This window comes from Ambystoma mexicanum, chromosome 2q, assembly GCF_040938575.1.
Source record: "Ambystoma mexicanum isolate Mex_15411 chromosome 2q, UKY_AmexF1_1, whole genome shotgun sequence".
NCBI lineage: Eukaryota > Metazoa > Chordata > Amphibia > Caudata > Ambystomatidae > Ambystoma > Ambystoma mexicanum.
Window position 1 is genome coordinate 539,051,694 of NC_090924.1, and position 14,997 is coordinate 539,066,690.

At 47.9% G+C, this 14,997-nt stretch overlaps 1 protein-coding gene across 1 annotated transcript in view; it reads left to right on the plus strand.

The window, feature by feature from the left end:
• ACAA1 (acetyl-CoA acyltransferase 1) overlaps positions 1–14,997 on the plus strand; it is a 268,026-nt gene that overhangs the window by 194,711 nt on the left and 58,318 nt on the right. The window contains exons 10-11 of the mRNA XM_069647684.1: positions 2,309–2,364; positions 6,449–6,594. Coding sequence (XP_069503785.1) covers positions 2,309–2,364; positions 6,449–6,594 — 202 coding nt within the window. The remainder of the gene's footprint in view (positions 1–2,308; positions 2,365–6,448; positions 6,595–14,997) is intronic.

Below are 14,997 nucleotides of genomic sequence, written 5' to 3' on the forward strand. Positions count from 1 at the left end.
TGGTGAAGAACAGATCAATATAGGTCGAGAGTTCCCAGTGGATGGTGGATCTGGATAGTAGGAGTGGTGGGAGCAAGGCATTGGTTCAAGATGTGCTCAGATGTGGAGGGAGTGAAGTCACAGAGGGAGGGATATTGACAGCAGAGTGTAATACTGTGCACAATGTAGTTATGATGTGTGATAACGTGAGCTGATACAGTGTGGTCAGTGGCAGATGCTGTGCGAGTGTGATAATGTGAGTTGGTGCCGTTTTCCCAGAGGAGTGCATGGAGACAGCCTATTCTAGTTTGCTTTCTACGTCTGTGATGTGGAAGTGGCCCTACAGACAGTTCTTATTTAACATGTGCTGTATGCGCACATTAAAGGAGGTGGATCTGAAAATCTTCAAGAGTATAGGTGCAGTTTGTAAAAACAGCAATAAAAAGAAATAGAGGACGCCTTGATCACAGAAATGACATAAACATAGCACTCAAAATTCACCTTTAGTTGCTGGCTGACTTCAATTTCTGTTGAAGAAAATTGCTTTCTACTTTGAAGAAAATGAAATACAGCTACGGAAACACCTCTGATGGCTTTTGTCCCCTACCGTTTCTGCTCCGTGTTTGTTAACATTCAAGAGTGAAACGGTTTAGAGGAGAAAACGAGGCATGCAGGTTCAGGTTGCCCCATGCCTTCTGCCTCGGCTCCAGCAGGATGTTCAGAGAGCTACCAGCTGCTGCTGCAACATTGTTTTTCTATATGGCCCGCATGGTTGCATGTGTTCTGGTGCTTATGGGAAGAAAGGATTCCTCTGGCTGGGGAGGAGATCGACATAGGTCTTACAATGGCCATTGGCGTGGAAAGTAGTGAAACGCTGCTCCCCCCCCATCCCCTGTAACTCCTGTTGGCGGTCTGCCATCTTCTTTGTGTGTCAACTAATAGCCAAACCTACAATGTGCAAGAGTAAAGTTCACACTGCAGCCTCTTAGCATTGGGGAGACCCCCAACCAGCCTCCCTCCTTCCCGCCCGCTCCTTGCAGCCTACTGCAGACAATCCATTAGAGGGGCACTCATGATGCCAATGTCTTCATGGAACACACATTGTATTATACAAATTGTACCACATCAGTTTTGGAGGTAAACGGGCCGCACTTTATTACAGGAAAATTGTCAGTAATCATGATGGGGACCCCACGTTTCTTTTACGTCAACCATAACCGGTTACCATGACCTTGACCCTAAGCAGGGCTGCCGACCCTTCAGCTGCACGTTTGGCCTACTAGCTGTCAGAACTGCTCCAGGGATAATTGCCGAATCCAAATGTCATTGTCCAGCTGGACAGTTCAACGCCCAAAGCTTGGCTACATGATCACCCAATGGGCAACCAGAGGGGCCACCGTCCCCGCCTGCTTGGCCCATTGGATGGGCTACATGATCACCCAATGGGCAACCAGAGGGGCCACCGTCCCCGCCTGCTTGGCCCATTGGACGAGCGTGGATCCCTCCACCCACGCCCAATGGGCCACCAGAGGGGCCACCGTCCCCTCCTGCTTGGTCTATTGGACGAGCGTGGATCCCTCCACCCACAACCTAGGTAGCATAATCATAGTTCATCTACTTCAACATTTGGTCATGGTCTGAACATGTTTTATACTCCATTGTGTAGGTCCCAGTCAACAGTGCCAAAATGGACACGAAAATAACATGCAGTAAAAAATACACACAACAATCTTGAGAACATCATTGTAACTGTATGGATCCCCAGATAATGACTCAATCAAGACTGCTACGTTAAGGGGTTCGGTGGGTGGTCAAATGACTTCTGGGCGCAGGCGGCAATGCCCGGATGTAGGTAAAGGACGACCCTCACCTTCCACCGCCATGCCCTAGTCTGCCCCTGAACTTCCCCTGCCAGGGCCCACGAGGCAGCCCCTAATGCCAGCGCTCTTGTAGGGCCATGGCTGCACCTCCGGTTTCCCAAGTGGCCATTCCAGCATTGTCCAAACAATTGAAACCCTGGTGTGTAGAAACCGAAATGATGTCGTGGGCTGGTGCTCGGTTTACGCTGCTGCGATACTTATTACTCTCAACAGGGACACTTTCATTTGTAACTTTTATTTAGATGATTTTATGTATTAACGTGTCCAGTTATTGCTTTCCAACTTGTGGCTTCTTGTAGGTGTGCCTGTGGACCGGGACTGCCCTTGTTTTCTCTGGTGACTCGCTCGCATGTAGATAGTTATGTAAGCCTGCGCGCAATTTCTCCTGTACTGAATGAGTTGCCAACAAAGCAGGGGATGAGTAGAGTTAACCATTGTTTTTCTCGCAGGCCTCACTGTGCATGATGTGGACGTGTATGAGATCAACGAAGCATTTGCTAGTCAGGTGAGACTATCCGAGAGCTACTGTCTTGCTTTTCATTTTGCTTTTCATCAGAGGTTTCTTGTTCTGAACTGTTAAGAAAACACACGGGACTTGTTGAGAAAGTTTGGAATGCAGGCACATCTAAAAAGGCTTTCAGAGCTAGAGGAAAGGGTGCGCTGCATACAGGCAGGGCTTTAAGTGTGGTGGCAAAGCCAGGGGGTATCGAATCAGGGGTCGTGACTTAGTGTTTGTAAATGCACCCATTTGTCTCGGTTTGAAAGTAAATTCCTGTCTATAAATAACAATTCAGTCAGCGAATAAATCACCAATGTGAAAAGGCAGAGAGACCCTGTCTGCTTCGCATAAAATCAAAGAGCATTTTGGGAGCATAAAAAAGAGCAGACATTTTTATGTATGCCAGCTAGTTCTGTGATATTGATCTAAGAATTAAATCCTTTTGAGCATGTAAAAGCACACCAAGCTTTGAGCTAATTTCATTTCAACAGTAAAATATCTGCAAAGCATGAGCCATAAGTACTCCTTTAGGTGTGGGGCTTGGACTGCTCTCAATGGAGAAGTCTCATTCAGGTTAATGCGTTCATAGCTGCTCAAAAATTGTTGAACGTGGGTCCCTGCTTTTCTCCTGAAACCAGCTTGCACATAAGGAAAACTGCCTCGGTTGCAAGAGTAAGTAAGGGGCAGAGCAAGCCCCGGAATGAGGGCAGATTTTTTAGACTTCCCAGGCACTATCCTAGCTAGCCCCAGCCCACTTAAAGCCATGCATAAGGTAGTTCCTTTACACAGTTGTGAATCTTTTGGGACGGGTTTGATAGTGACATGGCATTTCTTTGGTTTGGCGAATGTTTTGTGCATTCTCCACTGGGTAAAGGATTGGTCATTCATTCTGCAGTGCAGTCTTGAAGTACAATTGGTCTGCTACAGCACTTGTGGTACCACAACCCATTCAGAAACTGAATCTGTCAAAAATATAAACAATGTTTAATTGGCAAAAATACCAGGCAGTAGAAAAACGAAACCAAAATTCCAAACTCGAAAACAAAATACCCTAAACGGTGGTTTCTTTAGCTCAGTCATTATCACAAAACTGGTGTGAACTTCTGTGAATGTCCAGATCTGAACCACTATTTGTGGTGAGAACATTTTCCCGCACGCAGTAATCACTGTTAGCACATGCAGAAACCTGTGGGTCTCTGCAATATTTGGTGCTTAATGGAAAACCTACAGATTGTCAGAAATATTGCGTGCAACATTTTCGAAAATCTGCATGTACATTTTTAAAAGCCCTGAAAAACATCAATTTCCATCACTGTTTGGTGGCTGGAAATGAATTCGGTAAAGCTGCGCAACCCGGTCACTAAGGACCCAGCTGCATACTGCAAGGTAGACATCCGAGATTCCCCTCTTCTGAGCCCATGTATACTACTTATGCGAATGGATGCATTCATGCACACTTTGGGTGGAGGTCAGAATTGGTTGGTTGACTTTTTTTGGGTTATTTAATCTCATACTGTAGGCTGTTGCAGTATCTCTGTGGATTACAGCTTGTGGTAAACCCTTTCAACCCCATAATATGGAGGGCGGTTCAAACAAGTATTTTAAATGCCGCTCTATTTTTACCTTTACTTACCATCATAATGATGTATGCTCCCAACCGCACCCAATAACGTAAACCTGCTTTAACCACCGTAAGGCCGCCCGGGAACACGGAGCAAACATAAGCATCATATTCAAAACCAGGAATGCAGAGGATCCCTCTGAGAGTAGGTTGTCGCTACCTCCTGTTTAAAGGTCTCCAAAATGAACCCTCCAGACATGAAACTAATGGGACATAACCAGGGATGCGTGAGATCGTGCAAATTTACACTGACAAATTTGAAGGGAAGTCGCCTACTATGGGAAATTTCACCAGGCAAAAAATTACCAACTTCACTCTTGAATTATATGCAACCCCGCATTGAGGCTGGGTACAAAATTATCCCGAAAATGGAAATGTTTCGGGATTTGCACTGCACAGTTTTGCCATGCATACTTCCTTTTAAGTCTAAATGTCTTGTTTTTCTTTGCTCGTGTTACTTTTGCCCTCCTATAAACAGGACCTCTGTACCATAATACCGGGGAGCCGCTACAAGGATATAGAGTGAAAAGTTGAAGGGGGCCAAAGATAAATACTTGATTCGGTGACATAACCCTTCTCCCCATCACAAAGCCAGCCATGGATCTGCCAGGCAGAGAAGCAATCTTCAGTTGGCATGGGATTGCTTTAGGGTATTGAATCGTTTGGACAACGAATGTTGGGTGGAATATAAATACTTTCCTGCTGTTCGTCTCCTCCATCTTTCCATTGACAACTACACTTTAAACTCTGAAAATGTCCTGGGACCTGTGTTCTACCCCACTCAGTTGCAATTGCTTACCCACCTATTCAGTATGTCCCGCTCACCTCAAAAACCAACAAACCTGTATTAGAGCATGCGCTTGAACAGTGGCATCCATTTGCTGCCCAGCTGTTCATCAGCCTATACCACCACATCCCCCTTAGTAGGCCGATTCTAGGCCCCTTTCCGACTCAGGTTTTTCTCTCCTGCACATTTAACAGGAGAACATGAACGCATCCCTGTTGGCGAAGGGTCATTCGGCAGGGTTATGCAGATAACTGCTAGATAAGCCCAACAGGGTTCAAGAAGGATTCCAGCCACTGACACCAGTATGGCTGTCCCCATAAATTCCTAGCATGTTTGGAACGACAGCCGAGAATCCACTCGTCAAAGACCACCCGCGTTTCCTAGTTACACCTAGCTTTTGCCACTATAGAATCTGGCTGTTCAAGGCTTTGGGGGTGGGTAGAAGGGAAATTACTCTCCTGTCCCTGTGCATTGTTTCCATACACCCTCCCTAACAAGGGTCACTGAAGGCCTCCATGACTGACTCGCCACATGCCCCTCATAGAAAAATATGCACAGCTGCTGCTACCCTTGGGAGGTCTTCCCCGAAGGGCACTCACCCCAGCATGGTACTAGCTCTCACTCTTGTCCCACATCACACCCTTCATCCCCACCTCAGACTTCAGATCCATTGTCCAGGCCCATGTGCTCTGCCACCTGGATGTTGGGAACGCCCTCATGGCAGGTGTCCAAACTACTATTGTACCACTGTCCTGCACACTGCAGGACCACCTCATCGCAGGTCTGAAGAAATTCAACCTACTTTCCCCATCTCACTTGTTACCCTTTCAAGCTTGCGTCACCTTCAAGACAGCCTGCATCACCTACAAAGCTCTATTGTCCAAGAAGCCATCATACTTGACTGAGAAGATAATCATCTTGGGCGGTCAGTGGAACACCAGGAACCAGCATATCAACTGACTGAAATCCAAAAAGTAGACCAGAAAACAAGCCTCCTCCTGCTATGCTCCCACACTCTGAAAAAGCCTTCTTGCCAACATCAGGCTGGCTCCCACCCTTCTGTGATTCAAGAAAGATCTGAAGACCCTGCTCTTCAAGGAACACCTCACCAACAAATGAAGACCTTAGAGCCCCAGGGCGATCCCTTTCCCCCCATGTTCCCCTCCCTTTATCTTTACAGCTAGGTTTGCCCTATGTAAATCACTTGCATACATACACGCTAGCAAAACATCCCCTCGCCTCTGTGGCAGATTTAGCACCAAGAAGCCTTGGAAATGGTGAATGTAGCACTTACGTATCTTGTTTCTTTTCCACCCCATCAATTCTATATACCTGTCACAAAGGCATTGGAGGGCTGGTTTTGAGGTAGGCTTGTGTTATATATGGAAGGAATAGTGAATTGAGCCTGTGTTGAAAGATCAGAAACCCTTTCTCCATTTTTTCTTTTTTAGATTGTTTGTTTTGAAAGGCCAACAGAAAGTATGTTTACGTTATGCTTGAGAATTATTAAAGAAATGCATACCTCCTGGATCCAGAGGCCTATTTTGCCAAAAATATTCCAAGAAGCTAGAGCAAAGAAACTGAAGTGAATAGTGAAATATGAAAAAAGTTACTTCATTCTACATGCTTATGTATGTTTGTCATGTTGCATGTGCAATTAGTTCTTTACTGCCCTTTTGTAGGCTGTATATTGCGTTGAGAAGTTGGGAATTCCTGCAGAGAAAGTTAATCCTAATGGCGGAGCTGTAGCATTGGGACACCCTCTGGGATGTACTGGAGCACGGCAGGTTGTGACACTCTTAAATGAACTGAAGCGCAGAGGAAAGAGGTGAGTTAACCTTCAACAAAGATTGCTTCATAAGCTGTGATCACCCTTTTTTGAGCATTCTGCTTAGGACTGCTTTTCAATCCCTCCCTCTCAATGGCTCACTGTTCTACAATTACTCTTTGGTAGCAAGTCGACCTAGAAATATACTCCTGGTTTGAGAGTGATAAAATATTATTTTGCTCTGTTTGTTATTGGATTTTACTTTTTTGGTCTAGAACATCCAGCGAGACCCGTGAGAAATCCCCATATTGTAGTGGCTGTGACAAAGTCCCATTTTCTTGGCCTAAGGGAAAGGGTGGGTGAAGTATGGGGTTGGTGAGACCAACTGCTAATCACCAACAGATGCGCCAGCCATCCGTGTGTTGAATTGTTAGAGCTTTAAAGGGTTAATAACACGTGATATATCTATTAGACAGTATTAATTGTTTTTTGTGAAGGACCTTCAAACACTTTTTGTTGACCCTGACGAACATAGGGTCATAATTTTTTTGGGATAATAATCTTGTAGTTGTTGAAACAGGTAGGTCATTCCATACATTTGGTTTTGTCAACATTGTAAATATAAGTGGAGTTTTGTTTTGCCCACCGTGTGTATACTCTATGCAGCACTGTTTTTAGCGAAATTATTCAATTTATATAATGGGGCTCATTACGGGTTGGCCGATATACAGCAAAAGTGGTGGTAATACCAGTTACTGCCACTTTTACTGTACCGACCAATTGAGTAGCCGGTAACACTGTCACCAGTAATACCTTAGTCAGACACACTGGCGCTGGTATTACCAGTGATGGAATACCAGACGCCGGTACCTTGGCCGACGGTCTTAATGGCAAAACTGTATTACCGGCTGATCATGAGTTGGGAAAACGGCAGTGATACTGCCAAATCCTGCTGCAATACAGGCAAAAGCACGCCGGAGAAACCTCCACCTGCAAGATGTGGGTAAATGCCCACCAATGAGCGATAACAGGCCACAGGTGTCCCCAGTCAACCCAGGTGCATCCAATGCACACCTGACGGGAGGTGGGGAGGGCAAGGGGATTAGGATCATTCCACCTGTGTCGGTCCTGCACTTCCTGGCGATGGGCATGTTTCAGCACACAGTGGCCACGCTGCATGGCATCTCATAGGCAGCCTTCTCCATTGTGCTTGGTCAGGTGCTGAAAGCATTCCTGCGCCATGTTGGACGTTTCATCACACTCCCCACCACCCTGGGACAGGATAACGCCACCAAGGCCAGATTCTACACCATGGCACACACTTCCAATGTACTTGGTGCCCTGGGTTGCACCCATGTTGAGTTGGTGGCACCCTGGGCATGACGCCATGTCCTGCAAAACAGCACACTGCCAGGGTACATGGAGGGGCACAGAGGCCAACAGACCTGGATGTTGGGTGAGTCCATGTCCAAATGCACTGACCTTGCTGTACGAGTGACATGCAGGAGGAGTGTGGCAACGTTGTGAATGAATGCCCTGACATGGCCGGCCCTGTACATGCTGGACCCACCTGCGCACCTCACACATGACAGGCTGCAATCCACAGGAGAAGGACATGGACCAAGATACAGCAGGAAATGGCCGGAGCACCATAGCAACATGGCCGATGCTATCTCAAGCTCCACTCTAGCCCCCCAAAGCAGCCCTTTCGATTCGCTGCCCGCTCTCCACAACCATTGGCTGCATTCCAGTTTTACCTAGAACACACTTTCAAACCATCCAGAGCAATGCTCTTCAAGCTGCCCTCAACCTTGGTAGACACGACCACACATCGGACGCCCAAGGGGAAAAGCCCAATGGCTGCCCATCAGAGAGAGGATTACATTCAAAGTCCTCTCCATTACTCACTGCTGCCTCACCAACACTGCCCCCTACCTCTCAGAGAATCTCCAATCACCACACCTCAAGACCTCTGCATTCCATCTACAGTCACTGCCTCACCGTCCCCAAGTTCCAACGTAGCAGAGCCGGTGTCTCAAGCTTCCTGCTCACTGCTGCCTCTCTCTGGAACTCTCCCCCTACCTCTTCTAATGGAACCTGCCTACAGTGCCTCCCGGAAAACAAATTAAGACTTGCTTATTCAGTTAGCTGTGAATAGCTCTCATCTTGTCTTTTCTCAACCCTGCTTTTCTGTTAGTAGCGCCTCAATGCCCATGGGCTTTGCATGCTACTATAAATGCAAAACGAACTAAATAAAATCGATGTCATGACATGATGCTAAAAGCTACCAGGGGACAGCACACTGGCAGATGGCATGTACAGAGGCCACCGTGGCCATTGACCCAAAATGGACACCACACTGGGAACCTGCGCATGACACTGTGTAACACTAGAGGCACCCATCAAGGCCGATGCATGGGTGCAGTGCACAGCCCAAACCGGCCACCATGGGTTTTCTTCCCCGTCAGTCACAGACCCCGAAAGACACGAGTGTCGGCTGTGAGCAAGACATACCAAGTCTAACAGTACACACCCCCTCAGTGATACACAACACATGCAAGAACTTCAATATGAGTTCATGTTACGTGAATCGACACATGAAATGCACGCTGTGGTTCACCCCTATGTCCTTTGCATTTGCAGGTGACTCTGGGTACTTCCAACTCCCCTGATTGATGACACCACTCAGTTATCCCCAGATGCCACAGTAGGTGGCCCACAAACTGTCACACGTGTGCACCAGGATGTGTGTGGAGTGCACCTTTTGGCCTCCTGAAGGCACGCTTCTGTTGCCTGCACCGCTCCGTAGGTGCGCGGATGTACAGGCCGGAAAAGGTGGGACAGATAGTCCTTGCATGTTGCACAATATATGTATTCAGCGTAACATTTCCCTGCCCACGGATGAGGACATGCCACCCCCATAGGAGGACGACACAGTGCCTGCGGGTGCTGTGGAGGCACGTGCGGAGTGGGCTGAGGCCAGGGAGGGGCACCTGGCTAGGCAAAAAACAGATTGAAAAGCTCTTCTGAGCACCAGCTCACAGGAGATCATTTGCACATCTGGATATAGTCACTTGTCACATTAAACACTTCGACACAATAAGGAATGTCCTGGCATTGGTCAAGGTTAAATGGACTTTGTGTTAAGGTGATTTAACCTTAAACAGGACATCAACTCCCCTACCCACCACTCCCCCCTAATACCGCCCTGCTGATAAATCCTTCAATTCACCGTTGCAGTGTCCGACAGTAATTTCCTGCCCCTCTATTCCATGAGTGCCTGCTAGTGCCCTTTGGCTGTGAGGTGACGCTCTGAGTGACACCTTAGCGTGCTTAGCAAGGAAACCTCAGTGGGTGTTGCCGAGGTAGAGGGATCCAGCCCCTCTGTCCGGATGAACTGCAGGATCAACTGGATGGCTTGGTTGGTTGTCTCTTCAGAGGCCGAGGTGGACTTGGTGTGCTCCTACACCCTGTGTCCCAGTGCCACCATGGTGGCAGTGGCCTGCCCAGGTGACCGTGCGATCCTGCCGGCACTCACTCATGTCCTGCACTTAGCTAAGTTGCTTGACAGGAAGTGCCTCTATGGAAGCCTGGTGCTGTTCTATGGCCTCCAGGCTGGCACGTACTGCTGCTGTTTTGGTTGCAGGCAGTGGTGGCAGGCTGCGTGGGCTCTGTGGTGGCTCAGGGCTGAAACATGGGGACAAATCAGCCATTTCGTGCTGCTCCTCCTACTCCTCTACCTCCTCGTCAGTGGATGGTAAATGTACTCTGCCACAATGTTCCAGTGGCTGTGAAGCAAGTTTTGGGGATGAGGTAATACTGGTAGCCTGCCCGCTGTGCACCACTGCTGGGACAGCCATGGTATGTGCTACGACAGCTGTCACCTGCCTGGCTGCTGTTGTGGTCACTCGGCACCACCGGAGGGTTTGGGTTGTCCACGATTGTCGATTGTGTCCCCAATGTGGTCTTGGGTGATGATCAAGGGTGTGTTGGTGATGTCAGCCTTGCTACACTGCTCTGCTGACTGCTATCAGTGGTAAGGGATTTGGCATGTGCAGGGGTGTTGCCAGTTGAGGTGCCTGCAGTTCAGGGTCCTGCCTCGTCACTGTCCGTGGACTGTGTACCTGTCAGGAATAGAATGACATGCTGTTAGTCATGTTGTGGACGTGTTTGCGAGCTTGCAGTATGTTCATACAACACTTGTGTTCCAGTGACGCACTGTTGACGAGATTGGCATGGGTGGTGTTGGTGCAATGGGTGCTGCCACTCACACATGGTGGGGGTGCCTGCTGGGGATGTATGCTGTGCATGCATGCTGTGCATGCATGTGCTCACTGACTGGTGGACTGCCTGGGCGGGGCGTTTTCGTGTGTGGCATTACGTGCTGACATGGATGTACATGGCACACATGGGTGGTTCTCAAGTGTCCCTGGATTTGTATATTTGTGTCACCTATGGTGCATGTACATGGTCACGTTTCCCCGCATCCCCTTGCAGTGTGTGTCCTTACTGTGCACTTAATGTGGCAGCCATGTGGTGTCACATTTGCCCATGGTGTGGGCCAGTGCTGGGGGACACTTGCTCATGGTCACTGGATATAGATGTACATGGGGTCGGTTAGAATCCCCTGCATCGCATGTGTGCCGGCTCCAGCCTCTGCGCTGTCAATACACTCAATGCCTTCCATCTGGAGGATGGAGCTTGCTGTTTCTCTCCATGACATCAGTTTGAGGGTCTCCACCTTTCCACCTCCAGTTGCTGAAGTGTCTCTCCTGGCGATTATACTGCACACCCTCGCCTTTAGGTCCTCCCACCACTTGTGGCAGTCTCTGGCAGTGCAGGGTACAGTGCCCACTGCTGTCACCCGTGAAATAACCCCTACAACCCCCAAGATGGCTGTCTTCCTTTGGCCACTGGTCTTGCGCTGCCCGGCCCCAAACAGGCCCTATGGGTGCTCCACTACAGCATACCTGCTGCTAGTTCAGTCTCTGTGAATTTAGGCTTTCTGCTGTTACATATCAGGGAGGTGTGTCTCCTTGTGCTCTGCCATGCAACAGGTTTCAGGACTGGATGGCAAGTGGAAGTGGTAGATTCACTGTGGATTCTGTTTTTGAAGATGGCCGCCATGGAATTTCTCATTCTGGCTCTGCAGTTATTTTCACTTCCAGTATTACCGGTGCTAGTATTTCCAGCAATGGTAATACCGGCAACGGTATTACTGGCTGCGATGGCACTGGTATCGGTGTTTCCTCTACTATTTTGCTGATATTACCTGCATTCTCTGCTTTTTGCCAGTAATATCGGTTTGGCGGTAAAACAGTTACCAGCGAGATGGTGTGCGTACCCGGGCTGGGTCGTAATGAAGCAGTGATTATGCAGGTAACGCCGCTGAATATGGTAACACTGGTAAACAGTATACTCAATGCAAGCGTGCCAGTTTACTGGCACGCTTGTAATGAGCCCTCATGTCTTATTTTTTTATTTCTGAAAAAAAGTATGCATCTGCGGTGGATGCGTTGATTAGTTATGAAGTTTTTGGTTTTTAATTTGTTCCTTTACAATTCGGTCACCAAATTATGTTTTGTATACTTTATAGTTTAATCTAGGTTCAATATACATCTTTTCTGTTACTACACATAAATGAAGTGGGTATTAGAAAAAAAGTGTCCTGTTAAAACCTTAGGAACACAACTATTGTCCTTGTGTTACTGTATCCCAGTAATTTACTGATGTGCCTACCTCACCATTGTAAACTACTATACGTGAAGGGGAGACAATAAGCTCTCTTTTTTCCCCACGGGTTATAGCAGGTAGAGAAGGTAGGGAAGCTTGGAACTTGTGTCCCATAATTCCAAAGGTAAAATGAGGGCTACCTCCCCCTTCCACATTTAATTTGAATTCCCTATGGTGGATGCCTTCACGAATCCCCAGTTGCCCTTTATTGATCCGGTCCACTTCTTGACTGTGCTTGGTGGGGAATTTTGGTAGTTGTCGTACCTTCCCTTTCTCATGCTAATTTGACTATCCAAAAATTTGGTTGTCTCCCTCTGGGCTCATTTAGATAAACAATGGGACTTCTCTGCAGCCTGTTTCTGTGTGCTGGCTGCAGGACTGCTTGTGCAGTGGTGGCTGGTGACTTTTGAAAATGGTGGGACGAAATGTTGTTTGCAATGTGGTACGTGTGAGTGAGCCTGACTTCACCTAGGGGGTTTCGTGGGCTTTCTCCCGCTGAAATTCATTTTAAATGGGTCATTTTCGAGCACAATTTCCAAGAAACATTGTAATAAAGGACTTAGTGGTGCCATACTTACCTTGATGCGATCCTCTTCTGCCCGAAGCATTGTCGCCATCTTGTAGTGCTCAGCCCTGCTGTGCCGACTGCCAAGTCTTCCATAGGTCCTGCTACTTTCGAGGCTGCTGCATTTCTACACGGAGGAGGAGCAAACTACAACTGCTTTAGAAACTTTACTCCCAGCGAATGCGGAGCAAAATCAGAGTGTTTGCTAGTGTTCGCGTGTGACGGCAAATCGCGCTGCCCCTGCTCTTCAGCTGAACACGAAGAGACTGCGACTGCCTGTGACTGCGGAGGTTTGAAAGAGAGAACGACTGGCTGTTGGAAATGTTGCCTTGACAGCAGATGAAATGCCTGACGGTTTAGGACCGCGGACACAGCAGCAGCAAATACTGCAGCACCTAATGTACAATGTTCATGAGCGAGCAGAGGAGACGCTTGCAGAGATGAGTGGTGTGGTAATTGACAATGTGGAGCTCGGTGGAAATGTGTGCGTTACCCCGGCCCCCCTTCCAACTCCCCTACATACACGTCTGCTCGTACCGAGCATCTCAAGACCTCTGAAAACACCAGTCTTACCTCAAGTCTCGTCACCTGAAATAGTGTTAAACAAGTTATTTGAAAATGAGATATCTGGAAATGTACACCATGTGCAGGCTGCACTGCTGACCAGGGACTGTGCGTCGGAGATGACATTAGACTTCACCGACGCTGAGTTGCTTGAAGCCGGTGTTGCCCACAACGGTGGAAAAGGAGATGGAATACAACTTGCTTATCAATGGATACGTCACATCAAAGGAAAGCAAAGTGCTGCCAATAGATAAGGCACAAGTGCACGTTGTGGACATTGGTATTGTCGATGAAGGATCACCAGCTACACCACTTTGAAGCGCTAATAATAACGTAGCACGCCGCTCATTGAATAAAGCAAATGTTGAACAGGCTTCGGCACTAAACTGTTGTCCCAGTGAGCAGATGATGGAGATAATTAAAGCTGATGGGCAAGACGTCCCACCACCTAGCTCGGAATTAGCAGAGAACCCAACCAGGGTGGTGGAGGCTAGCGCAGAAGATGAAGTCATAAGCGAAAAAAAGAGAGCCACACCTACTTCCCCTTTGAACGGGAATGATGTGGAGAAACTGATGCCCTCCCCAAGAATCCATCATGATTTGGCACTAAGAGAAGCTCGCTTAGCGGTGCAACTCAAGGCAGACTTTTTGAAGCTAAGGCAGCGGCTGAATCAGAGTCCTGGCCTCTCAATGTGCCATGAGGAACCGAAAGTTAAATTTTGCGTGCCCCCTTACTAACTTACACAACTGGTGCAGAAATGCTGGCGAATGGTGGAATAAGCCCTAATAAACATGAAATACACAGGAAAATGACGAGTACACTGCAAACTGGAGAGAAGGCATAGATTTCTGCAAAACCCAAAGCGATTTTGCGCCAACCACCCACCGAATATGACATCTCAAGTCACGAAACTGGTCGTAAACAGTGTAGACTGTCCTCCACTTCTTGTTTGGATTCTTCCTGCCTACCGAGAGACCAACGACCGGTGGAAGCTGATGATTCGGCAGCAAATGGTAATAGCCAGCTTTCAGTCGCATCAGGTCTGCAGATTCGTAATAATGTGATGGCAGCGACAACAATTGCGCGGGCCCCATTTTTCAAACTCATGAGTCATTAAACAATACCCTAAAAGGCCATGACACACTCTTGCCCATGATTCAAACAAAGCTTATCTTTCTGGAAACCTTTATAGAAAAAATCCAAAAGAGGCTAAATGGAGATGCGCAAACGTCTGCAAAGTGGCATAATAGACTGTGATCTAGCACGAAATGAGATGGCTGGAAAAACGGATCTCATGGAAGCAGTGATCGGCTGTCACGACTGTCAACCCTGATCCACACTGGCAAGCCCATTGGCCAGGTGGAATCAGGGTTCGGATCACTAATAAGGCCTGGCATCCACTTCTCAGGCCCTCTTGGGGCCATTCCTGGCACCTGTGGCGCCAGGCTCATCAGTAAGGAAAGACATCTGCTTGAGGAACTACTTTATTTAGGCTTTCAGCCAACATGGAGGCATCCACCTAGCTTGATCCTTAGAACCAAGCTATGCGGTCTAGTGTTTTGGGTGTGGTGGCCTAGGGACTACTTTACCTGGACTACTT